General features: G+C 44.5%; 2 protein-coding genes across 6 annotated transcripts in view; one reads left to right on the forward strand and one right to left on the reverse strand.

The window, feature by feature from the left end:
• The window catches only part of CRIM1 (cysteine rich transmembrane BMP regulator 1), a 185,828-nt gene extending 168,915 nt beyond the window's left edge, over positions 1 to 16,913 (forward strand). For 2 of the 4 annotated variants that reach the window (XM_027622860.2, XM_027622861.2), the window contains 4 exons: positions 3,447 to 3,641; positions 10,117 to 10,239; positions 12,877 to 13,067; positions 14,417 to 16,913. In XM_027622860.2, the coding sequence (XP_027478661.1) occupies positions 3,447 to 3,641; positions 10,117 to 10,239; positions 12,877 to 13,067; positions 14,417 to 14,593 (686 nt within the window). In that variant the 3' untranslated portion in view covers positions 14,594 to 16,913. The remainder of the gene's footprint in view (positions 1 to 3,446; positions 3,642 to 10,116; positions 10,240 to 12,876; positions 13,068 to 14,416) is intronic. The other 2 variants (XM_027622858.2, XM_027622859.2) reach the window with 2 other exon arrangements.
• A 1,218-nt stretch (positions 16,914 to 18,131) lies between these two features.
• Positions 18,132 to 26,974, reverse strand: part of FEZ2 (fasciculation and elongation protein zeta 2) — a 41,373-nt gene continuing 32,530 nt past the window's right edge. Inside the window, exons 6-9 of one of the 2 annotated variants that reach the window (XM_027622863.2) lie at positions 26,768 to 26,848; positions 24,536 to 24,611; positions 21,538 to 21,603; positions 18,132 to 19,072 (exon numbers count right to left, since the gene is read on the reverse strand). In XM_027622863.2, the coding sequence (XP_027478664.1) occupies positions 19,056 to 19,072; positions 21,538 to 21,603; positions 24,536 to 24,611; positions 26,768 to 26,848 (240 nt within the window). In that variant the 3' untranslated portion in view covers positions 18,132 to 19,055. The remainder of the gene's footprint in view (positions 19,073 to 21,537; positions 21,604 to 24,535; positions 24,612 to 26,767; positions 26,849 to 26,974) is intronic. The other variant, XM_027622864.2, reaches the window with a different exon arrangement.

Raw genomic sequence — 26,974 nt, forward strand, 5'->3', positions numbered from 1 at the left:
TTTTCCTACCCAAAGCTCCCAGTGACTGAAATTTGTCCTCTCTTACCTTGTTGCACCCCAAATTTGTTCTGTCCTAGCGGTAGCTTCCTGGTTGTATTCACGCAGAGAGGCCTAAGAGTTGGAGGATCGATCACTGCATTAATAATCGATTACTAATCCATTGGAATATCTGTTCAGTAAGGCCTGACCAGGTCCCTCACAAACTCCCCATTTATTGCTTAAAGCAGTGAAATGACTCATCTATTGGAATTACCTCTGCCCAGCCTCCTGTGCAAGAAGGGTTGTCCTTCCTCAGCATCCATATCCTGACAGCTGTCTCTCAGAAATCTCTCAAATCTTGCCTTGCCTGTCCGCCTCCATCCACGCTGCCCTAACCGAGCCCACATCACATCCCCATGACCAGTATCCTCAACTTCCTTTCCCCATCTTGTCCTCCATGTTGCCCTTTTCTAAAGCTCTCTTCTTACCATTAAAGCTGCTAAAGTCCCTCCTGTCCTCTACAGGAAGGAATCTCAATACGTCCGTTGTTACTCAAGGGCCCTTACCATCTGACCCCAGCTTCACCTCCAGCCACGGTGCGTGTGTGTGTGCGCACACACACTCTCTCTCTCCATTCTGACACTCTCACTGCCCTTCCGGTGTGGCAAGCTGTTGGACACACTGTCTTCTGCCTGGAATGCCCTCCCCACAGCTTTGTCTTCTGCTCGTCCCTCCAAGTGAAATGCGAACACCGAGTCCTGAGTCATGCCTTTCCCAGCCCCCCGGCAGTTAGTTGCTTTGCCCTCCGTGTTAAACTCACAGGAGCAGTGGTTGCTGTGTTGTTCTGTGGCGAAGTGTCCAGTTCCCCAAGCCTGTTCCACCACGTCTCTGCAGTCCTGGGTCAGGGTCGTGGTCGTGCCTTCTTTCCCACTAATGAGAAGAGTCTGTAGAATCAACGAATGAATGTCTTTATAATGTTCAACATATCATGATTATTCTTAGTATCAGTGCAATTTTTCACAGAATTTTAGCCTCATAAGTAGGAGTAGCATTAATTAATTAAATATCTTAAGATGTGTCTTGGCCTAGATCCTGAGAAAATACAAACCAGTGCTTGGCCTTGACTCAAACCCCTTTTTATGAAGTCCCCATCCTTCCTGAGTTTCATGCCTACAGTTCATTCCCTCACTCCTTTTCTCTGAGGGGACTGGCCAAGACACCTTTGGGAGGAAAAGCACAGCAGAAAGTGCTGGACAAGGTGGGCGAGGAGTTTAACCTTCTCTCTTCTAAGGTCCTTGCACAGTAATCCATTATTCAAATTTTATGCCATGATATTGGTCCATCAGAGGAGCTGTTACAAGGTTTATGTAAAATATAATCAGTGATATTGCTTTATGAAGAGGCTTCCTTTCATAAAGAAGTCTCTGCATAATAGACTCTCGATTTGATGGCACATCTAATGTCCTCGATGAAAAGTTGGCTGGAGGTCAGAATATTACTCGAATTGGGTTCATTAAATGATTGTACTGAGCCATTTGACATGTGCATTTGAGATATCTTAATGAAGTTGCCTCCCCTGAGGACTAGGCTAGGCAGAAACCAGGGGTTTGGTTCGAAAGCCTCCAGTTAAGTTTTTAAGCTTAACCATCAGTGCACCAGAAAACTTTCTGTGGAACATTGAGAAAGCGAAGTACGTTTTTTCATAGATAATGAGAAAGCATTTCTGTTCACAACTAGAACTTCCTGTGATTACTCGCTATCCCTTGTTGAACTCAGGCAGCAGTCCTGAGAGAACCCAGGAAGAAATGTTGAGAAACAGAGAGACTGTGCATTCTAACACTTGACCTGCTTACAGAACTCTGCAGTGGACCGAGACACAGCTATGGAAATACAACATATTAGAGTAATAGGACATTCTCAGTGCCATTCAGTAAGGTGCATATGCTTGAGTAATTGGTTAGGAAGAGAACATGGACGCCAAAAACAGATAAGAACATTTCTGTCTTCAGTGAGCCCCCTCTGGAAAAATTCAGCAGGAAGCTTTGAGCTGGGTCTCCACAGACAGCAGATTCTAGCCACCTTGGAGCAGGTGGCTGCAGGTTGGGGTTGCTCGGAGAACATGGCACCTGATGCCCACACGTTTCTCCTCACTCCTGCAGGCATCCTGGGCTCCGTCCTCTGTGTCTGGGCAATAAACACGGCCTCCATTAGAGCTTCCCAAGTGCCTTCCAGAAGGAAGAACCCTGAGCCCCTAACATCACTCCTTTCCTAAGGAACTTTCCTTCCAGATTCCTTTATAGTTTTTTTAATTATCGGTGACCAGTGGTCAGTAGAGCTGCCTTTAGAATCTGAGCATAAAATTTCCCCAGGTTGGTAGGAGTCATCCAGGTATTGGCCTGTCCAGTGACGAGGAAGTGATGACCCCCGTTTCCCCGTTGGTCATCCCCATCTCTGTGGGGCACTGTGGCCTCTCTTTGAGCCACCATTCTTGAGCTCTGGGGAGAAGGACTGGCTGTAAAATGTGACCACTCATAAGTAAGTTCAGGTAAAACCAGGAGGCAGCATTGAGTCCAAGAGAAGAAAGAAACTTTCTAGAAAAAAGTTGGGGGAGGGAGGAAACGAGGATGGCAAGAGAGACTGGAGAAGAAAGAAGAGCAGAGGGTTTTAAACTGTAAATTCTTACAGCAATAACTCTTAAAAATATATTATTGTCAGGCGCACCTGGGTGGCTCAGTCGGTTAAGAGTCCAGCTCTTGGATTCGGCCCAGGTCATGATCTCTTGGTCTGAGATCAAGCCCCGCTCAGTGTCAGGCTCCGCGCTCAGCACAAAATCTGTTTCAGAGTCTCTCCTTCTCTGCCTGCCTCCTCCCACTTACACTCTCAGTTTGTCTCTAAAATAAAATCTTAAAAAAAAAAAAAAAAAAAATATATATATATATAGTCAAAAAATATGTATATATATAGTGAAAAACCATAGTTGGCTGGAAAAATGGATTGAACTGAAGTGAGGTTGTTTCTAAAGTAGAAATGCCTTTGTTGACTAGAGGGAAACACACCCCCCATCACTGGAGAATGAAGGAAGTGGTTGTGTCGCCGCTGATGCCCCCTTGTTCCCAGTGACGCGCCACGGTCATTCCTGACTACTCCCCTGAATCACTTACAAAAAGATTAACTGAAAGTAGGAATTTCATGAAATGTCTCTGTAAATATACTCCGCTGGACTTTTTATCCCCTTCCACGTAAAACCTCTGAACGTGTCTCTACCTCTTTGTATTTGGGTTTTTCTCGTGTCGCGTGTTCCCCGGCCAGCCAGTGTGAACGAATTTGCGTTTTTTGCAGTGACGGTCTAGTGACACTTGCCCAGTGGGTCCCAGTTCCCCCTGGCCGTACCTGTCCCTGCCCAGTGTTCGTCTCCACGGCCCTTGGTCCCGTCCCGCAACTCCACCCTGTGCTGTTCTGTCCCCTAGAAGACGCGACCCCGAGGAAGGCGGTGTGCCGCTTCAGCGGGAAGGCGTACGCCGACGAGGAGCGGTGGGACATAGACAGCTGCACGCACTGCTACTGCCTACAGGGCCAGACGCTCTGCTCCACCGTCAGCTGCCCCCCTCTGCCCTGCGTCGAGCCCATCAACGTGGAAGGAAGCTGCTGCCCGATGTGCCCAGGTACCCCAGCCGGCGGCGCGGATGGCGCATGAAGCCGGAGCAGCTCCAAGCCGGTTCCGCAGGCTCGCAGGGCCCAAGCAGTGTGTGGGCCCAGCTGGGGTCTCCCCGTGAAGAGATGGGGGGCGGGGGTGCGGGGATAACTTGAGAGAGTGACATCAGGGTGAGTGCCTGATTGTGGATCCCTGCTAGAATTGCTCTGCTTCTTCCCATTTGTGTTCTCTAAATACTAGTGGCAGCACAAGCCTGAGGGCCGTACCGGACTCTTGACCATACCAGTGCTGTCTGGGTGGCACGGTGTCGTGCGTGCTGGACTAGCCCGAGATCGGACACGGTAGGGGACCGCTTCACAGCCATCACAAGGTGACTGTACACCAGAGCCAGAATGGAACAGCTGTGTTTAAAGAATACGGCTCTGTTCAGTCTTGTTCAATTCATCAGTCCCAGCAGTACCCAGGTTGTCCCGGGCTGCCTGCCCCCAAGCCCTCTGGCCAACGCCATCTCTTCCTATGGAGACCCCAGCCGGCAGCCGTGGAACCCCACGCCTGAGCCTCCCCCCCACATCCGCCCTTCATGTCCGCTCAGCAGCCCACCTCCAAGTCTCAAACCTCAGCCCCCCCCCGACTGCTGCCCAGATCTCCCCCCCATCCCACCCCAGGCCTTCCCCTTCCTTCCCTATGTCTCATGCCCTAGTTCCTCTGCCCCTCGTCCCAGAAATGCAGGGCCTGAGCCCTCCGCAGCACAGCCTGGGCCGCATTCCAGACCCCCGGCCCTAAACACACAGACTCCACCGGCAGTCCAGACCGCAGAGCGCCTGCACTCTAGGAGTGAGTCAGGATCCTTTCCATCTTCACCTTGCTGCATTATGTTAGAGAATCTTGTTCCATGCGATGCAGGAAGCTCGGGGTCCTGCCAGCCATGCATCTATATACCGTGTGGCCGTAAATGGGACAGTCAGTTAAGCCCCAAGCGTTGCATTGTCTGCACTCATTGACCTTTTGCTGAAAATGTCCACTTCTCGAGACCCTGTAAAGGCTGGGATGTTCTGCCCGCTTAGGAGGCTGAGCCCTTTTCAGAGCCTTCACTTGGGTGCTCTTCCTGCTTGTCTCGTGGGCCTCGTATAAGGCATAGATGGAGAGTCAGGTTCTCTCTGCTGGTTTATCCCTCCGTCTGCACCCAGTGGAAAATGAAATCCCTGAGGGTCATGCAAAGAACAAGGAAAACCATGTATTTCTCACGGGAGCTGGTTTGTCTGCTCCACACCACCTGTCTCACAAGCTCCGTACCCAACTTCCCAGTAAGATGCTTCTGAGGTACAAATGGTGAGACTTAACCTTTTGTATTAAGCAGAGACTCGCTTAGTGCCCACTGTGCACCAGCCTCTCTGACGCACTGGGGGGACCGCAGAAAATTCAACAGAGCACCGTCCACACGGAGCTCACGTTTTCGTGGGGAGGGACAGGTAGCAAACAAGAAATGAGAAAGAGACAGCACCCAGGGTGAGGCCAAGGACTATGGCGCAAAGCGTAGCCAGTCGGGGCAAAGGAGAAGGGGCCTGTGGTTTTGTTTGAACAGATGACGTTTAGGAGACCCAGAAGAACAGAGGACTCCCAGGGAAGAGGCAGAACCCTCTGGGTATAGACAGGGCAGAACCCTGGGCTGGGAACGCACGGTGCCTGTTGAAAGACAGCCTGGAGACCTGTGTGGGTGGGCCCTGGGAGCAGGAGGCTCAGGCGAGTGGAGAGGCCACCAGGAGCTGAAACCTGTGGTCTCTCAGCGGGGGGCAGGATTTTACTGAGTGGGAGAGAAACATCGGAGGGTCTTAAGCCAAGGAGGGAAGCTGTGTGACTTCCCCTTTCACGGGATGTCTCTGTTGCTGGGTTGAGCATAGACCCTGGGATGTGGAGGCAAAGAGTAGTCGGAGGCTTTCCCAGTAATGTAGGTGGCCACCAGTCGTGACTCTGGAGGCAGGAGGAGTGGCCGGGCTTGGATTCTGTTGTGAGGGAACAATCAGTAGGATTTAGTGGTTTGTAAGCCTTGGGATTGGGTAACAAGATCCCCCAGGGAGTGAGTGTGGTGGAGAAGGGCTGCCATGACTGAGCCCAGAGACCCTCCAACTTTGGGAGACCAGGCAGGGGAGGAGGGCCTGGCAGAGGAAACAGAGAAGGAGCCACAGTGACGTGGGAGGAGCCCGTGAGCTGTGTCCCAGCAGCCAGGAGGACCTGGGCCGGGGGTGGGGGCGCCGTCAGGCCCTCGCAGGAGATGCAGAAACTGATCGTTGTCGTTTAGCCTTGTCCTCATCGCCCTGACCAGAGCCGTTGCGGCACAGTGGTGTGGAGGCAAAGTCTAAGGAGGGTGGCTTCAGAAGGGAAGGGGAGGGTGAATTGGAGATGCTGGTTATCAGCCCTGTTACACGGTTCACAAGTGAGACTGCTGTCAGGGGGAGTGGTCTTGCAGGTTTCCCCAGGATTTGAGCCTGACCTTGCAGGACAGGTGGGCTCTCTTTACTGGAGTGAAATGAAGAGCGTAGACACCATCCTTTGTTCGGGTGGGGAGGCTCATGTTTGAGTGGGTGAAGGACATGGTCACATAGGTGCTTTGGGAGGATTAATAGGTGATGTGTAGGAGGGACCAAAGCAGGGGGAGACCAGAGGCCGGGACAGCCGTAACTCACATGGCAGACGTCCCAGGTGTGTGACAACAAGGCCCCCAAATCCAGGTGACAGTCCTAGGAATAGAGGTCAAGAGACACTGTCCTTGGTTTGTGACTTTAAGAAACAAGAGAGTGCATATATACCATCCTTGTTCATTATGAAAGATTTCTCCAGGGACTTCTCAGTTAGGATTTACTATTGGATTGAAATTTAATTTCTGTAACTCTCCTTTCTGCATCTGATGTACTATTAATGAATCATTTCTCCATGTTCTCTCTAAGCAAACTTTGCAATCAGTCATGCTTTGCCACCTTGCATTTGATTGTGTCCTTCCAAGGAAGGTGGGTTCCTGCCCTGTTCTCACTGGCTCACTGTGTGATCTTAGTCCGGGATCTTCACTGAAGTGCCAGGCTTCCATTTCTCATCTCGATAGTTCCTGCTACCTCGCGTTGCCCCCTGTACATACTGACTGCCGGTCTGGCTAGCCTCACCCTTTACAAAGCACTTTCCCCTCTGCTGTCTTAGGATATGAGGACAAAACCTGTGAGCTGGTTCGTACTTGTCCCATTTTACAGAAGAAACCGAGGCTCGGGGAAGTTAAGTGGATTCTCCGAGGTCACGCCACTAGTTGGCAGACTTGGGCATTCTGGTCCTAAGTTGACTGCAGGTTCCATCTCCCCAAAAATGGTGCCTCAGCTTGTGAACCCCAAGCATCCTGCCCCCCCCCCATATTCCAGGAGAGGACATTTCAGGTAAGGTGGCTCTTACAACTGTCCAGGTGCCTCTGAAAGTAAAATATTTCCCCAGTAAGGGGTCTTGGGGGTGCCTCTGAAGTTCCAAACGTATATGACCACAGGAGTAAGTCTTCACTATGACCACATGCCCGTGATCCACGTGGCCTGGCCAGATGTAGTTTTGTGTCTGCAATGCCAACCAGCTGTGAAGGGCTGTGACAGTAAATGGCAGAAGGGCTGTATGTGAGAGCTGGGGTCAGACGCAGGCCTTGGCCATGGAGGCCCTGGGTCTAGGCATGGAAAGAGCGTAGCTCCCACACTTTTTGTTTGTCCAAATCTTTTTTTTTTTTTTTTTTTTTTTTTTTGCCAAAAGATGTATCCTTTTTGGCAAAACTGCTCAGAGACAGCATCCCTTGTAAGTTCACATTAAAGGGAAATGACCCTTGGGTGTGAAGGCTCCAAACTAGAGCTCTGAGTATTTTGTGATGAAGAAGGAGATGTAGGTGGACTTCAGTCCGAGCCGTACTGAGTTCAGTGGAGCAGACCCGTACCCAGGGCAGGCTGTGAGCCACTCAGTGGGGAGGGGCCCACAAGGGCAGACTGGTCTTGCTCATGGCTGCCTCCCCAAAACGTGGGCCAGTGACGCGCTCAGGAAGTATTTGTGGACAGGGGTGATATAATTAATCCCCATGTGGGACCTCCTTCCTGACCCAGGGCACACCCTTCTACCTTCCCCACTGCTGCCAAGCAGAGCCTTCCTAAGCACCTGGGGGAGGACCCCCCTGTCCGGTCTGCTGTGTGTGGGGTTTCCCTTGCAATCTACCATGTGCAGATAGGCGGTGCGAGGATTTCAAGCCTGCTTCTCTGCTGCTCTCACCCAGGAAGGCCCTGAGATGAAGCAGAACCAGTCCCAGCTCTGGGGACCTCTGTGGGGGCTTTGGCTGCTTAGCCGTCCACACAGCTAGGTCTGGTGAATAGATCTCACTTTGGCCTTTTCTGCTGAGCTCCCTGACACCCGGGGGGCGGGGGGGGGGGGGGGGGAGGCCCTGTTGTGACGCAAAGGTTCGGTGCTGTGTGGACCCTTAGGGGAGGCGCTCAGAGGTGCTGTGGCATTGAAAGATGTCACCTAAATGTCAAGGTCACTTTTCTTTCCAGACTCTTTCAGGAAATTCGTATCACATAATCAGGGTTTCTCCGTGGGTGAACTAAACACCATGCCCTACACACCCACCCCAGAATCACCCACCGTGGGCCTACAGAATCATGACCTGTGAGAATCAGCACATTTTATAAGCCCTTCAGGTGATTGAGAGAGGACAGGAAAGTTTGACAGTCATTGGTTTCACTCCACCGGCCCCTGCTTCCATAAATAACACTGTCAGTAAATTCTCTTTTTAATTCTAGAGGTTTTGGGTATCTTTTTGAAACTATAAGTGTCTAGGCCTTGCCTTGTCTGAGGTGCCAAACCCTGAGCACTCGAAAGTCCCTATATAACTTTTGACTCCCCCAAAACTTAACTACTAATAGCCTCCTGTTGACCAGGAGCCTTACCAATATCATAGAGAGTCGATTAACACATACTTTGTATGTTATATGTGTTATATTCTTACAACAGAGTAAGCTAGAGAAAAGAGAATAGTAAGAAAATCATAAGGAAAAGTACAGTTACAGTACTGTACTGATAAAGCCCACTTATAAGTAGACCCATGCAGTTCAGACCCGTGTTGTTCAAGGTCAGCTGTATTTAAGAAAGAAAGCAGAAGACTCGGGGACAAAGGCCAAAATAACTTTATTCCTGGGGCACCAGAAGACCCAGGCCGTGGCGTCACAGAACCGGATTTGAATCCCAGCTTTACCAGTTCCTGGACACATCATCTTGGGCAATTCACTTAACCTCTCTGACTTCCTTCCCAGGCAAGAACTCCGTTAACACACAGCGGAAGCAGAGCAAACACTCTCTTCCCTGTCATTTCCCCTTCTCTCTACTTCATCTTATGGTTTACTTCTTGAAAGGCAGGTAACTACAGGATAGACAGCAGTCACTGTGAGCAGGGGATTGTTAGTTCTATTATAACTTGTACTTTATATATTTTATTTTGGACTCAGTTGGGCTACTAGTGAATATTTAGTATTACCAATGTTGAGTAACCTTATAAAAATGAGTTTAATAATATGGCAGGATCTGGCCAAAAGGAGCTATATGGTTGATGCAGACTTTTGTGTCACCTTTTGAAAATAGGGGTTCTCAAAAACTATTTATTCAAAATGTTAACCAGATGAGGAAAGGATATATTAAATATATTTGTTCTGAGCCAAAGAAAACTCTGAACTTTTTAAACTGGTCCCTTTTAGAACTTAGCTTTAAAAAGAAAAAAAGGGAAAAAACCCTGATATTTGGGACAAAGAATATTGTTCTTCTTAGAGGGTCTGGTTTCATGTTGTATCATCTTATTGATCAGAGTGCCTACATGCTCAAGTTAGATAATGGAACTGTATTTACTGAAGATCATCTTTTAGTCTACAGGGTTCCAGTGGTAACAAAGCAGACATTTTATACTTGAGCCAGGCCACATCTCGTCAGGTCTGCCTACATTCTGTTCCCATTTAGGGGAAGTGACTGGAGGGGAAATGCCTAAGAAATGTCATGAAGAGTGAAAGATGCTTTTACTTTTTCACTTCCTGGGATATATTATATATAAATGATTCAACATTCATGGATTAAAGAGAAACCGTTATTAAGGTATAGTATTTAGCTGATGGAAAGTAAAAGAAATCCAGTTCAGCCAGTCCCTATCAGCTTGCACAAAACTGCATGGCCAACACCATTTGACATGAAAAAGCAGAGCTTCTGACCCTGGTACGGGAGAAAACTTTCTCTCCCTTTTTTACATGGTCATAAGACCTGTTTCCCGTGCTTGCAAAGGTAGTGACTCTCTAGCAGTAGGTGATATAAATGCAGAAACTGGATCTTTCATGTCCCAGGATGTATTGTACTGAATTGAATGCACCATCCATTTGGATTGAGGAAACAAAAGTCAAGAGTAAGTAGCTCCTCCATCATCTCTTATGAAAAATGTCCCTTTCTTTTAGAAATGTATGTCCCAGAACCAACCAATATACCCATTGAGAAAACGAATCACCGTGGAGAGATTGACCTAGAGGTTCCCTTGTGGCCGACACCCAGTGAAAATGACATCATCCATCTCCCCAGAGGTAAGTGCTAAAGTCGACTGAGAGCTCTGTAATCTTACATGTGGTCTACTTTTTCTTTTTATTTTAACTTCCTTTGGGTATCTTTTTAAATGGCAAGCCCACATAAGTTCAAATAAGGACTCCAGGGAAGACCTGCTTGGCTGTAAGATATTTAACCCAGAATGATAAAATAAGTCTGCAGGTAACTGGATAATATGCCTCCTTCTGGCCCCACATGCTCCGAGACTTAGTGATGATAGAAAGAAAGATGTTCTTTGTCCTAAGATTCTGGTATCTGGAATTTCTAAGCCAGCTCTCCTATTTGTACGTATGTAAGCAGAAGAATACATTATTCAGTCCCTGTGGATTCTGGACTAAGCAATTGTGCATTAGGTTACCCTCTGCTTCTAGGTTGTTCTTACTCCATGAGAGTTCAGCTTATTACATGTGCTGATTTTTCCACTCATCAGGTTTATTCCTTTTTTCCCCCAGCTCTGTCCCTTTCAGTTGTGTGTAACAGACACATTATTCTGTCTCTCAGTAGTTAAGTGATAAAGCAAGGCAGGGTTCCTGTCAATATTGCCCTCTCTTTAAAAGTAGACCCCTTGATCAAGAGTATAAACTTCCTCTTAGCCATGACTCAACACCGCCTCCTGTCTACTCCAAGGACATTCTCAAAATCACCACTATGCAATTTTTATATCTTTTGGGAGAAGCAGTATTCGTTGCTTGAGAGATGAATGGTCTGTTGTTACTCTAGATAGTCTGCAGGTTATGCTTCTTTAGATCAAGCCAGATAACCAGAGAGCCAAACTCCTGGACCCAGCGTTTTGGCTACTTACATAACTGCTGTGACTGAATTGTGCTTTATCATTACGTTTAAATTCATTCAGTCAAGAAATATTAGGGCCTACTCTGTGCCACACACTGTTCTAGATGCTGGCTTTGGTCATTAGAACAGCCTTATTTACTGCAATATATTGAGGACCTGTGCATTACTTAGCACCTCTGTTACAAAGTCCCTGAGGAGGATATTTCTTCATGTGTCAGTAGCAGGAAAATTTGTACTTCTCCTAAGCAAGATTTTTTTTTTTTTAAGATTTTATTTATTTGACAGAGACAGCGAGAGAGGGAACACAAGCAGGGGGAGTGGGAGAGGGAGAAGCAGGCCCCCCATGGAGCAGGGAGCCCGACGCAGGGCTCGATCCCAGGACCCTGGGACAATGACCTGAGCCGAAGGCAGACGCTTAAGGACTGAGCCACCCAGGCGCCCAGCAAGGTTATTTTTTAATGTTGATGACACTGTAATTTTGTTGATGGTACTTGTTTCCTCTTTTGCTTTTGCTGCTAGGAAGCCCAAAGCTCGATTTTATGGCCTTTTTGCATCAAAACAGAACTTAAGCACTGGACTGAATTTTATAAATAGACTTGAAGCTTCCTTTTCCTTTCACTAAATTTCCCTTAACTTTTCAATTTCCTTGTATGACATACATTCCTAAAACCATTTGCTATATCATTTGGAATGTGGTAAGGCAAAAATTCATTCCTTTATTCATTGTGTTTTTAAAACCTGAATTCATCAGTAAGATGTTATTTTGACCTTTGGTATTTGTCTTGATGCTGATAAATATGTTTTTTTCAACTTCCTGTAAAGTATGACCATCTGCACTGGGTAGAATGAGTAGGAAGGTCCTCTTCTTCCCATCCCCCCAAGGCCCCCCCCACACACACAGAGGAAGAAGCATATTAATAAAAATCTGATTTTTAAACTGTAGACAGTCTTAGTATCACAAAGCTGTGCTATGATGAGCTGAGTTTCCAGAACAGTTTAAGAACAACTCTTTTTGATTGTGTAATTCCTGCATCTTTCACTAACTTGGTTTTTGATGCATTTAGACAATCTGAACACAGTAGTTTATTTGAAAGAAAATAAAAGTAAGGGAACTTCCAGGGAGTGCTCCTGATTGACATAGAGTTAACTAACCTAGTGATCTCTGCAATATTTATGGCAAGAATGATGATTTAAAGGAACAGAAAGACCTGCATTCATAAGAACAAAAATGTTGTCTCCTGTGCAGTATATTAACTAAGGCAGGAAAATGATCTATTAGGCCTAGTGAGTTTTCAGCAATTTTATGAAGAGGGAGACATTTTTGCTTAGAGCTCAGTAAACCAGAATATCAACCAAAAGACCAGACTCTTGATGCTGGCATAGTTTTTACTGTTACATTAGTAATTAGTCTTGGCTGTTAATATGGTAAGTCCAAGAAGAGACTTTGTTCTAGTCTCCTATTTGCTGGTAAGCGGGGAGCTAAGTTAATGTTTCTGCTTCCGAATCTTAGAGAAGACCATATAGGTTAATGTTAATCAAAATACTTTCAGTAATAGTTCAGTCAGTTTATAAGGATGAAGCAAGAACCAGCTTCATCCTGCCCAGTTGTTAACCTGCTCACCCTAATACTTCCTCTCTCACATCCATCCCTAAGAGCTCTGCCCTCTCCGTAAGAGCTCTCTGGATCTTTACATTTGAATCGTTTAGCCTGAAAGCATTGGGAAGAAATAAAACCAAGTCATTGATTTGCATTTGCAGTGTAACTAAAATAATCCTTAAAAATTCTTGTTTAGGTAATAAATGCTTGTTAACTGTTTTTCTCCTAGACATGGGTCACCTACAGGTAGATTACAGAGATAACAACAGGCTGCATCCGGGCGAAGATTCTTCACTGGACTCCATTGCCTCGGTTGTGGTTCCCATAATAATCGGCCTCTCCATTATAATAGCATTCCTATTCATCAATCAGAAGAAACAGTGGATACCACTGCTTTGCTGGTATCGAACACCAACTAAGGTATTTGTCCTGAAAAAGTTTGTCTCTTGAGTGACTGAACTAGGAAAGCTTGCGTGCTCACATTTCCTTAAATTGCTTGATGTCTTTTATATTTGCCAGTGAAAATTTTGCTTTGGTCTTCACGGCCTCAAATGGACAGCAAGCTGTAGCCGGCCATCCACTACAGAGCACATCCAGCACAGAGCACGTGCCTGGGGATGGAGCAGTCAGTCAGTGGTGAATTACCCATCATCCACTGGTTAATGAATCCTGACCTTCCACACAGCCAATGTCCTGGATTTCAAGTTTTCAAAAAAAAAATACTTCTGGATTCATTGTTTATATTAGAAATGAAAACCTGAATTTCTCAGTGATCTATCAGCTTAGAATTGGGAAAGAAACCTAGAAAGAGGGCGCCAGCACTCGGGTGAGAGCCATAAGACCGCTCAAGCGTCCTGAACATACACAGAACTCCAAAGGACAGGGAGACGTATCCAGGGCAAGCACCCGGGGGACAGGTGGCAGAAGATCCTGAAGAGACTGTAAAGTAACACTAGACCAGGCAGAGAGGGGCACATTTCATACTGAGAAAGGAAGACTATGTATTTGTTGTCAAATCAGCCTATTTTAAAAGCCAAGAAAATTCATTCTCATTAAAGGGAAAAGTCATGACTTTTTCCAACCCTGAGTCTACTTTTTACATTTAGTCTTTTTTCTTTAAGAAAAAAATCATATACCCTTAAGAATTTGAAAACAGCTTGAATAATTATTTTAATTCAGTTTACCACCGAGGTAACTCTTCCATATAAAATTTCTGTTGGATGCTTATCCGGCCTCTGATTTTCTTTCAAGAAATACACTTTGGGCACCACCTCTGCTGGGCACCTGTGGGGTCAGGACACAGGACTGGGCAAGACCCAGTCCCCACAGCGAAAAGCTGGGAAAAGAGACCAGTTCATAATGTGCATGGAGTGGCTGGCTACAGACAGGGGCTGGCTCTGTGATTTAACATTGTCTGTTTATCTTAAAATCTGCCTATCTGGTGACTCCCACTCCTTCAACCCTTACAAGTGCTAGCCTGCATGTTAAGGATTTGAAAATAGTTCCATGGTTTCACCGTTCTCTTTTTTTCAGTTCCTTCATCCACTCCATCTGACATCATTTATTGACAGTTCACTTCTAAACGGTTTGTCAGGCAGGATCCCTTACGAAACTACCGCGGGTGCTAGAACAGGGTGTAGACTCCACGTCCAGTCTGCCTGTCAGTGTCCTGCGAAGCTATCACCTCACTTGAGTTGGGACTAAATTTGTTAACTTAGGATACATAAAATAGCTAATTCTTTGTGGTTTTTCCTCCTCTCATCAAATAGCCTTCTTCCTTAAATAATCAGCTGGTGTCTGTGGACTGCAAGAAAGGAAGCAGAGTCCCCGTGGACAGCTCACAGAGAATGCTAAGAATTGCCGAACCGGATGCGAGATTCAGTGGCTTCTACAGCATGCAAAAACAGAACCACCTACAAGCAGATAATTTCTACCAGACAGTGTGAAGAAGGGCGATGTCGATGAGGTTTTGAAAGACAGAAAACGACTAAATCTGCTTTTAAAAGTAAACTAGAATTTGTGCACTTGCTTAGTGGATCGTTTTGGATTGTGACTTGATGTACAGCGCTAAGAACTTACCGGGATGGGCTCTGTCTACAGCAGTGTGCAGAACAAGCATTCCCACTTGCCTCAAGATAACTGACCAAGTGTTTTCTTAGAACCAAAGTTTTTAAAGTCGCTAAGACATACTTGCTTGTAATATAGCTGCAGAGATACTTGGGGACGGGGACAGTTGAGTTTGGTTGGGGAGATGGGCTGGGAGGGTGGTGTTGGGAAGGCAAATTGGTCAGCTGGGCTCGGGGACGGGGGAGAAATCCTGTTAAAATAAAAGCAGTTGAGTGGCCCAGAGGAGCTTTTTTTCCTTCAAGACTGCACTGGTTGCTGCAAAGCTCAGGCCCAAGTGAGCAGGGAAAACAAAGCCCGTGCGACCCAGCTGCCGTAGCCACCGTAGGACTGCAGACGAGCGCACCAGCACCTGGCGCTAGCTGTGCCCGGGCTACCGCCACGAGGTCCTGGTCTGTACGCTCCCACCGCGGTGGGCAGTGAGGAAGCAGGAGAGAGGCGCTGCGGCATTTCTCCGACGCGGGGTGTTAAGGAGATAGACAGTTATACTTTTTGCTGCTTTTGTTTTCTTCCAAGCCAATCAGCCAGTTCCTAGCAGAGTCAGCAGGTGAACGAGACCTAAGTCATTTCTTGACGTGAGCACTGGAGCTTCTCTTACCACCGCGTGGCAGGAAGGAGGCAGAGGGCAGAGGACACCAGGTATTCCCAGGGGCTGTACTTCATTGTCTGTCGTGGCTTTGTTCTCTTGTTGGGTGTTCATAGTTTTTGTTGAAGCTCTAGCTTAAGAAGAAACTTTTTTAAAAAAGGACTGTTTGGGGATTTTTTTTTTCCTTATTCTATACTGATTCTACAAAATAGAAACTACTTCATTTTAATTGTATATTATTCAAGCACCTTTGTTGAAGCTCAAAAAAAAATATGCCTCCTTAAACTTTAGCAATTATAGGAATATTTATGTAACTATCTTATGCTTCAAAAAAACAAAAGTATTTGTGTGCGTGTGTATATAATATATATATGCATATATATTTATACACATACAATTTATGTTTTCCTGTTGAATGTATTTTTATGAGATTTTAACCAGAACAAAGACAAACAGGCATTCCATATCAGTGCTTTTGATCACCTACAAATTTTTAAGAACACAAAATTTCATTCTACCTGCAGTTTAATTGGGAAGAAAGATGTGTGTGGTGAGTGTGTGAGGGTGTGAGGGTGTGTACGCACACGCCTTGTGCAGTCGGCATCACACCTGCTGTGGAGAAGGTATTCCTTTATTAAACTCTTCTCCCTCATTTGGATATGCTCTCTGTTGGTTTTCAATTTGCTCACTGGCCAGAAACATTGATGGCAGTTTATCTGCATCGCTAATCAGCTCCTGGATTTTTTTTTTTTTCTTCAAACAACTGTTTGAAACAACTACTGGAATATTGTCCATAATAAGCTGGAAGTTTGTTGTAGTTTGCCTCAAATATAACTGACTGTATACTATAGTGTTAACTTTTCAAACAGCTCTTAGCACTTTTATACTAATTACCCATTTGTGCATTGATTTTTCTTTTTAAAATGCTTGTTGTGAAAGACACAGATACCCAGTATGCTTAATGTGAAAAGAAAATGTGTTCTGTTTTGTAAAGGAACTTTCAAGTATTGTTGTAAATACTTGGACAGAGGTTGCTGAACTTTAAAAAAAAATTAATTTATTATTATAATGACCTAATTTATTAATCTGAAGATTAACCATTTTTTTGTCTTAGAATATCAAAAGGAAAAGAAAAAGGTGTTTTAGCTGTTTGCATCAAAGGAAAAAAAAGATTTATTATCAAGGGGCAATATTTTTATCTATTTCCAAAATAAATTTGTTAATGATACGATGTTACCAAAATAGATTTACATCAGCCTGATTAGTATAAAATTTTGTCGACAATTAATCCATTCCTGGCATAAAAAAAATCTCTATCAAAAAAATTGTAAATGCTTGCTTTTTGTTTTTTTCAATCATGGCCATATTATGAAAATACTAACAGGATATAGGACAAGGTGTAAATTTTTTTATTATTATTTTAAAGATATGATTTATCCTGAGTGCTGTATCTATTACTCTTTTACTTTGGTTCCTGTTGTGCTCTTGTAAAAGAAAAACAAATATAATTTCCTGAAGAATAAAATAGATATATGGCACTTGGAGTGCACTGGGGTTCTACGGTTTGTTTTGTTTTCCTCAAACCACGAAGCCATGAGGGAATTATTTGCAGCTGGGTTCTTGGCAACAGATCAATACTTTGAATCTCAATCTCAGAAAGGACTAACAGTCCTTGTGTGTTAAGGTTGTCAGTCTGACCCTCCAGCCCCCTGCTCCCAGCAGCTCCAGGGCTGCTCTCAGAGGGCAGGCCCCACCCTGCAAATCCTTGTACAAAACCCTGTCTCGGGGTAGGTGGCACTTCGATGCTGCTCTTAGGGAGACTTTTAAAACCTGCCTGTTGTCAGTCACAAACCAGAAACCTGCTCACCCTCTCCTCACTGGTATCAGAATCCATCCATCGTGTGTGCGAGAAGGGCCAAGGTGGGAAACACTGGTAGTTTACCACTGAGGAAGCAAGTTTATCAGACAAAATCAGAGAAATCTCATTATTAGGGGACTGGGAGTTGAAAGGAAAAAAAGTACTTTTTCATACACTCCAGAAGCATCAACTTAAGAATGAACTATAAACAGAACACTGTTGAATCTCTACCCAAAAAACCTATCCTCGAGGACTTTTGACTCTCTCGTATGCCTTCTAAAGTGCTATTTCCTTAGTATAGGCAAAATTTTTACAAATTTGGATCAATTTAGTTGAAGTTATTAATTGTATTAAGTACGCATCTTCATCAGTTCGAGAGCAAGGAGCGAGTTAAGTCCCACATAGTCACTATCCAATAACGCACTGATAAAACAAGAAACTAGCTCAAGCTCCACATAGCCCTAGGTAACCACGGGGATGCCAAGTCAGTCTCCAGCTCCAACCTGAGCCGCTGCCTTTGCAGCCCTGGCGTGCCACTTACCCCGTAGAATGAGGAATAGGGATGGGCCTGTGTGCTCACAGATGTTGAAGTGGAATTTTAAAGCCCTGACAGGTCCTCTGTAACTCTTCCCACACTCCCATGGTCTGAGGGAGGGAGCTGCCATAGCTGTCAGGAATGTCTCACCGACCCAGGGAAAGAGCAGGACTTCTGTCATTCCACAGCAACCCAGGGCAACCTGGAAAAGTCTCTCTCCCCCCTCCTGACCATCATGAAGCTAATCAGGGTTTACCAGCTTACACACGGTAGTGACAGACGACATGTAGAACGTAAAAGGAAGAATCTAGCACTGCAAGGGAAGAAAAGTCTTAAGAAATACAACAAAAACTCAAAAAAAAATCTCTCCAACATATATTACCCTTTTTTCCAACATTTATTAAATGGCAATGACTTGACTGGAACTGGCAGAAAAGTGTTTCAGGACCAGTGCTGGATGGATGAGTAGCTGCTCCCCGGAGTAGCACTTGGGGAGGACGCCCCCGCACGAAGGACATGGACCGGGAGTGGGGGCGGGGGAGTGGGGGCGGGGGAGTGGGGGCGGGGCGCGGCTGCGCAGACACGAAAGCACCTCAGGGGACACAACCTCCTTGTAAAGCACACTTCGCAGACATATAGACATCCCAAGTTCAACAACACAAAGTTCTGAAAGTGAACGGCAACTTAATGGTTAACATCTGAACAGTGGTGAAACCCGCAGCAACCTCCAGCATCAGCCCGCTCCCCACCAGGGAGAGCGCACGTTCGGCTTCCACTTCTTCCAAGAACAGCCCGCGTTTCCGTTTCGGTCAGTCCCCCTGGACAACACTGGTAGGTAACATTTACCCTGACGGTCCCCTTGGAAGGATCAGCGTCGGTCCTCGCCACCACCGAAGAATAGCTACAGTATAAATCTCTCAATGCTTTAATCTAGTTCTTCAGTGCAGTTCAGACCTAGAAGGCCGTAAGAACTCAACTGGACATGCTGTCAGCTCAGGAAGAATATAACTGCGCATGCACAAACATGACTTCCCTCTTCCTCTACAAAGTTGGAGAGAAGAGCTCATAATTGTTAGTATTTAACACGAAACACCTCTAGAATTCAGAACAGTGCCATTCTTCTCTTGGTTCAAAATACAAAGAATTAGTGAAAGCATGATCTAGTAATACTGAATCACAAACCCAAGTTCAAGTGTGCTGAGTTTCCAATGGCAGGAAGGGAATGGTAGCCAGCTTTCAGAACAATGCTGTACGAAATCTAACTTGTAGTCCACGAAAGAAAGCTGCTCCTGACGCGAAGCTGCCCTATGTAGGGCACAGAACTAGAGGAAGAAAAAAAACTTTTAAATAGAAATGTAGATTTTGTATATATTTACACAAGATGTACATACATATGTATAGAAAAACATACAATTAAATCATGAGAACAATGCAAGGGTCTACAGCAGCAACTTTTTAAAAAAGGTTTGGAAAGGCTACACCCAACAGTGAAAAGTTCTAAGACACATTTATTAAAATTGCCCAGAAATGAGATACCAAAAGGCCATGTCTCAGGATACCACTTAAGAGATAAGAACCCATAAGGTTAGCCCTATACCGTCAGGTTTGTAACACAGCCAAGAAGCTCCCCAGGAAGTGAAAGGAGAGTGCAAGTCTACACACACACACACACACACACACACACACAGAGCAACCCTGTCTACACTGCCACCCTTCGGTGCAACCCGGAGGCCACGGCAGGGTCGTTCAGCACGTGCGAGAAAAAGCTTAAGGAGCCCGTACAGCATCCATCCCACCCTTCTCAGGCCAAATGAGGCCACTTCTCTACCTTCTTTCATTTCATACCTTCGCATTAAAATGAACACTTAGCAGCCAAGCCATGGTCTCTATTGTTACACAACCATGAGGAAGTCCCACCAAGAAAGTAGGAGGAGAGTTTTCCCTTGAGCAGGAACCCCCTGCCAGGCGAACCTTCTAGTGGGCTGGGGACCAACCCCCAAGGTAGAGGAATCGCTGACTGGCTGTGGACTTCCAGGATGGGTGGAAGAGAGCATTTCAGTCACCCCGTCTGCATAACCCCCGTCCATACGTGCCCATGCGACTGAACACCTCTGAGCGTCACACACACAGGCCTACTTACGTGCTCGGACCACAGAGTCACCACCTGGGTCTGAACCCTAGCTTCTTTTCCAGCCAGTCCTCACAAAGCAGAGACAAAGCACAACACATGCACACAAGCAGCTCGTGAGACGCAGCTCCAGTACAGACCAGCCTGGCTCACAGGCTGGAGCATGGAGCACAGAATTAGGTAAGTGCTGCTCCCTGAAGGCACGTGGTATAGGTTCAGTTACAGGCCTGGATTTTCAGAGGAAAAACTTCAACAGCATTTGCCCCCAGAGCACTCTGTTCTCTGGGTCGTAAAATTCTTCCATGCAGTCAAATGATAAAATAGCCAGAGAATGTTTCAGAAGCTCATTCTATTTCTGGCGCTCATGGTAGTGCCCTAGGGACCTGCTATAATTAAAAATTAAGACATGTTCTTTATGTTCATCTCATTCCTGTTTCACATCTGTAAGAACAAACCTCAGAACAATCCAGCTTTCATACCAATGCTAGCACAACATAAAAGCAAACAAAGGTGTCAGGTATTAAAAAAGAAAATTCAGAATGTAATAGGAAGAAAAAGCCCTCCATCAGAAGAACACAACTTACTTAAAATTTCAATTTATTCTTTTCAAACCCCTCCCCCTCCCCCTAACCTACTAATGACTGGCTCCACTCCAAGTCTCTTACGGGTGATACTTAATGTACCACTCACTTGGAGCTCCCAGTACATCCTGAGGTTTCCTCTTTATGAAGCTATGGTAAAGAAAGCTATGGTCTGAGTTACTTAACCTCTCAGAAATCCCAACCTTCCTATGGTTCAGCCAGCAACTCTGATGGAGGAGAGGGAGAACCCAAAGGAAAATGTTACCAGAAGAGGATTGCTCTCAATATTGGATCATACCCTACAGGATGCATTTTGTGATGCTTGGAAAATCCGTCACCTGGATAACTGCTGCCTTATAGAAAATAATTTCCCTGTATTAGTATTAGTTTTAGTTTAGTATTAGTTTTGCCTACCATTTAAAAAGTTCATCAGTTCCCTCTTTATCATCCAAATTTTGATCTTCCCTCAGCAAAGTAAGTGACCTCATTAACTTCTCAAATGACCTTCCTTTTCTCATCCCTGTTCCCAACCTGTGATATTGATCTTGCTAAGATTTATGGCTCATTTTTCATTGTCCTAGTTGATGAAAATCCACTCTTTTTCTCCCTCCCCTGCCTGTCCCTTACAACAATCCCTCTCATATTCCCTTTGGGACTCTTCACTGATTTGACTGTTCTCTCTTTCATCCATCCTCACTACCTGTCCTTCCCTTTCCATCGTCCCCAAGATGGCAGAGACCACCCTACTCAACCCCTCCCAGTGTCAGTCAACACCTCAGACTCATATAGTTTTGGGAATGTCTCCATAATATTTCCCCCGCTGCCTGCCTCCATCCTTACAGCTGAGTTGTGCAACGTATTTCCACCAGCTCAAGACCCCAAATAAGAGCTGAATTTTATGTACCATAATTCGTAACATGAGTAGCCATAAATAAGCCATGCATCTATCCTCACTCTGCACAAATGACATTGATTAAAGTGCGTCTGGGAATTACTTTCTAATCTATTAGCAAGACGATGCATTCATCGACTCATCAAATCTTTCCAACCATCGCACGCACCACATCCTAACACTCACCTTTCAGTATATAATCAGTTAACAAGCTCGGGACCTTTTCACTGTCCTCTTTCATGGCACGAAGAACTGAAAAATAAAGGCGAGAAAGACAAGGCAACAATTTCAAATTCCCATCGAAGATCTCATTTACACTGTAGCATTAATATGGTACAACCCATCCATGCAAATTATTATTTTCTGGATATGGAAATATACCCACAAATGCTCAAGAACGTACTGTAGTTAAGTCCTTACTCAGGTGAGAACATTCCTGTTGCCCGAGACTCATCTCCCTGATTTAAAACTTCCAAACAGTGGAATCAGGAAAGAGGAATCAGGTTATTTACACAGAGCCTCAGGTCTGTCGTCATAAATACTGGAAAGCGAGGTCCCGTCATGAGCACTTCCGTAGGCCCCAGGGAGCGGATAGCCTCAGTCGGTAGATCTCACAAGCTGGAGAAAGTCTTCGATAAATGACTAGTGAGCTACACTCTCCAAGGAGCGTGTCTGTCAGCCTTCTTGGAAATGGGTAAAAGACCAAAACAAAGAACAGACTTCACAGAGTAGCACCCTGCCAGGCTGCCTGCTTCTAGACTATGGAGGAACCTTGGCGAATTAGCCTCATCCTAAAGGAAATCTTTGACAATTTTATCTCTAAGCAAAGATGAATAGAAAAATCAGTTATTTGAGTGGTTAAAACTCTAGGCCACCCAGGTACACATAAACACATGAATAAACACTACACTTGCACAGTACTCTCCCCAGAGCATCCTGGGGAAAATGCCACACTCTTTTCCCCCAGACATAGGACAAAACAACATGGTGCAAAACCCTGTCTTTCCCACTTCCTCGTCGTGGGACTTTGAGCTAGTTCCTTAACCGCCCAGTGCACCAAGTTCCTCATTTGTAAAATGAGAACCATCATCAGACCAGTCTCAAAGGCTTGTTGTGATTACCAAGTTACTAATTCAGATGTGAAGGACTTAGAATAGTGCCCCGCACAGAATATAGGCTATGTAAGCATTAGCCGTATTTATGAACACAATATTATTCTAATTCTTACTACTATTGCTATGTGCTTCCAATAGCTTTTATGAAGAAGGCTACATAACCAGAAATGCTACCCCTCTCTGCAGGATGTCTCCTGTGGCCAACATCTCCCAGGTGGTGGCCACAGACGCTCCAGTTCTCCCCCAGGTTTTTAGGAGATAACCACTTCTTACTTTCAAAGTGAAACTCATACTAACTTGGACATTCATTCACACCCCCTACACATGTTCACTCACCCAGAGATTCCAAATGGTGGCCGCCTACAAATACATCATCTAAGAATCAGCCTGAAGACATTTTGATGTGGGAATTATGATGACTTTGGTTTGGCCAAGTATGTTTGTCCTTGATCTGAGAAGCCGAGGTTTTTCAGTAATTCCTGGCTTCCAAGGCAATATTTATGTCCCCTTCTGAAAGGGCTACTCTGTTCAGTATTTCTGCTTCCCATGATGTTTTAGATTTGTTTCCAGTTCTACATAAAGTCACATGCCATAAGCTAGCATTATTAAAAAGTACAGTGGACTGGGAACTAAGAGACCCAGCCCTGTAATTAACCATTCCCCTGTGTGATCTTGGACACTCTATCGTCATGAGTTCCTCCGGAAAATCAGAGGGCTGGCCACCCAGTTAATCTCTTCATTCTCTATTTTAGCCTGGCTCACATCACTTGATTTATCCATATTTTGGTATAAAAGGCTTTGAAAGTATTGTTCACCAAAGGAAGGAATAACAACTTCAGGGAGCAGGCAGGCACCTCCCTTGCGCTCATCCCACCCATGCCTCCATACCCCTAAATCCCAAAAGAGCTCTCGTCACCAGTGTCCATTCCTGTGATTCCCTCTCACTTGGCTCCCTCTTTAATCAGCAGTTATTACAAATCTTTACAGTTAGAAAAAACCTAACAGGTCAGCAAATCCAGTCCCTTCAAGGAAAACAAAGCTGAGTAACTGACTTACCCCAAATCAAACAGATGTTAATTTATTTACTATGAGGGAAACACAGCAAATACTTTCATCCTTGTTTTTCATTGTGACCATGAGAAAGTAAGTAACATCCAAGGATATCACTGTAAATAACAGGGATAGAACCAGAATTCATGGCTCATTTATGGCTCTCCCAAGAGATAGTCAATGGAATGTATATTTAAGTCTAACAAATTATTTTAAAATGCAAGCCTCTTGAAGGTGGAGTATTTTTGTCTGCTTTGTTCACTAAAGTATCTCAATGTCCAGAACACAGCCTGGCACAGAATAGGCCTTTTTAATATTTGCTGAGTGACTCTTCTTAAAATATTACTACCAATTCGGGCGCCTGGGTGGCTCAGTTGGCTAAGCGACTGCCTTCGGCTCAGGTCATGATCCTGGAATCCCAGGATCGAGTCCCACGTCGGGCTCCCTGCTGAGCAGGGAGTCTGCTTCTCCCTCTGACCCTCCCCCCTCTCATGTGCTCTCTATCTCTCATTCTCTCTCTCTCAAATAAATAAATAAAATCTTTAAAAAAAAATATTACTACCAATTCAAATTCTACCTGTGACTACTACCTTGGATTCAGGGTTCTACATTCCTAAGAAACGAGAGTGTTTTAGGCCACATTCTAAATCTTTCCTATTGAGTTACTGACAATCATATTTACAGAAGCTCCATGAAGGACCTTATTTATTGATAAATGATATGATCTCAAACATCCAAGAGATGATGGAGAATCAAGTTACACTTTTTTCCCTCAAAAGTTCAGCTTGTAAATATTTCAAAAAGAAAAAGCACAAAAAATACAAATCAACTCTGGATTTAGTGTCATGTTTGATGTTATAAGCCATCCATGGTTTCATTCTCAATAAATGATGACATCATCCCTCATTTACTACTCTAAATTGACAAAGCAAAACAACAGCAACAATCAACCAACCAAAATCAGTATTTTGAATCAGCAAAAGTAAATACGGTAAGAGTTTAACTTCATCTTTGCTCACTTTTTGTTAATATTTGAAGATCTTCAACAGATGGTGGTCCGTTTTTTTTCTCATAAGGAATGACTGTTGTCAAGTACTGCCAAGTCAAAGAAAAAAAAAAATCACTTAAATCTGAATGACCTTATCTGCAAAAATTTGATACAGTTACTAAAGGTCTATTTTATAACATGAAACATGAAGTGTCTTACTATCTCAGCTGGAGCTCATTTTTTTGCCCACCTCTATCTGTTTCATTCAAGCCCAATGTTAACATAAATATCCATTTTTTCATCTTTCAGTTATTGAAAATTTCACAAAAGTAGGTCTGAGGGTGATCTGTTCAATTTGTTCATTATTAAAGTCTTATCTAGCATTCTCCTTGTATATTTTCAACATACTTTGGAAATAGTAATTTAAAACTAAAAACGTAGTTGTAACAGTTCTGCATAAACCAAATCATTCCCAACAGCCAAATAATTCTGTTTCAGACCATTTTTTTCTGGTTGAACAAAATGGTCACGTGGATAACTTGACAACTTTAAAAACACATACCAGCTTCCTCCAGAAGCTATCTTAGACATGCGTACCAATTTTAGAGGTGTATTATTATTATTATTCTAAATTATTTAGGATGTTTAAAGGCATTAAGGGAAAAGAGAAAAGTGAAAGGAGAGAATGGCCTAGTGAATAATAAAAATTCACATCTGATACTGAGACAAACAGCTTCGTTCACTACCGTAAAGGCTCACAAGTATCAGAGTTATGGCCTATTAAGTATGTCCCATGACAGCAGAACCTAAAAATGATTGTCCAGATGTTCCTATTCTGACCACTCCACCGAAAACTATCTAGTTCAGTGTGGTTTGCATGTGCTCATCTGGAGATCTACTGTCTTTTACTCAGAATCTTTTGAGACCCACCCATTACTTAGTCCTTGCTCTAAATCTCTGCTCTATTCCTAACCCTCCGTGAGTGATTTCACGCTTGGGTGACCTCATAATCAAAAGACAAGGTAAAATGGTTTAACAGGAACTGGCTCCCTAGGTACAGAAAAGTAGGAAAAGTGAATTATTCCACGTTTAAGAAACAATTCCCACCATCTTTTTGGTGTAGACTTCTCCAAGGTGATACCCAATTGTGGCACTGGATGTTTCTCCGTGAAGGAAACCGGAAACAAGCCCCCCTGGGGCTTCACAACAGCGTGAGCCTCAGGCAGGCTGGCCTCCGAGAGAGAGCGCGTCAGGAAGCAGCGCCACCCACACCCCACCCCCAGCGCGCTAACCAGCTACGCTCTCTGTCCCACTGGTACGTGTAGGTCAGTCTGGAAGCTTTTTTTTATACCATCCTGTGAGTCTGAGAGAGGGAGAGGTGCCAGAATAAAAAAAAAAAAAAAAAAATTTAGACCATCCCTTCATGGAGCTGGAAATGTCCGTGTAAAGGATTATTTAATATTGATTATTGCCCTTCTTGCCCTTCTACACTCCAACGCTTTCTTTTGATAAACTGCCAAAAGCTACATTCTGCACTTTCTCAGTCTTAAGAGCTACACTGAAAAGTTTTCTTTGTGAAGTGAAAATTTCAAATTGTGAAAAGTAATTTTAAGCACACTCATTAATGTAGATGTGTTTCCTGTGTTCATGATCCTCCTTAAATCATTATACAAAAATGTTAATATAAAGCAAATTACTACACAATTGACTGCGTACTTCTATCCACGTAGACTTTTGTATAGATCATGTCGCATGCCTCACTTGGCAGAGAGTGAGCTGGCTGACTACATGATACACCTTAAAAACACTTGAATTTCGTTTAAAAGGAGGTAAGATATATATATCCTCTGACCGACACGTGTGACCCAGAACTCCTGTCAAAAAGACACAACAGCAGCTTTCTTCCCCGGCAAAGTGATACCTTGTTTCTCAAACTTTTAGAGTTAGCATAGTATATTCTAGTTTAGTTATATATTCTATACATGCAACTCATTAGGTCAGGGCAATTTGTTTAAAGGCAGTGGAAAATGGAGCTCTCAAACATGTATGAAGAATGCATTTATTTAGTCTTTTGTCCAATTTGAAAAATGCTTCTTCCTAAAGGGAATTGTATGTATTATCGAGACCATAAAAATGATGAACTTTCACTTCTCTCTTTTAAGCAACAGTCTTAGTAAATTAGTCAAACTGCCAGCTTTCAGGACCTTCACTTACGCAGGAAATGAAAAAGCAGAGAATAAGGAAAATAAGGGTAACCCAGCACCTGTTTCTCTCCACCTGAATTTCCAAAGGTGTGGCGGAGGCCGTTCTGAATGACATTTGAGATCCCTTCCATGCTGAAGCGCTAAAGGCAGCAATATACGGCCCGGAAGAAAAGGACAGAGAAAGAAGTTCAAAGACTATTAGTAAGAATGCACCACCATGATTTATGTGCCCAAGAGACAAGCAGTTAGAAAATGCCATTAGTCAT

The sequence above is a fragment of the Zalophus californianus genome, chromosome 8 (genome assembly GCF_009762305.2).
Source record: "Zalophus californianus isolate mZalCal1 chromosome 8, mZalCal1.pri.v2, whole genome shotgun sequence".
In the NCBI taxonomy this organism is placed as follows: Eukaryota; Metazoa; Chordata; class Mammalia; order Carnivora; family Otariidae; genus Zalophus; species Zalophus californianus.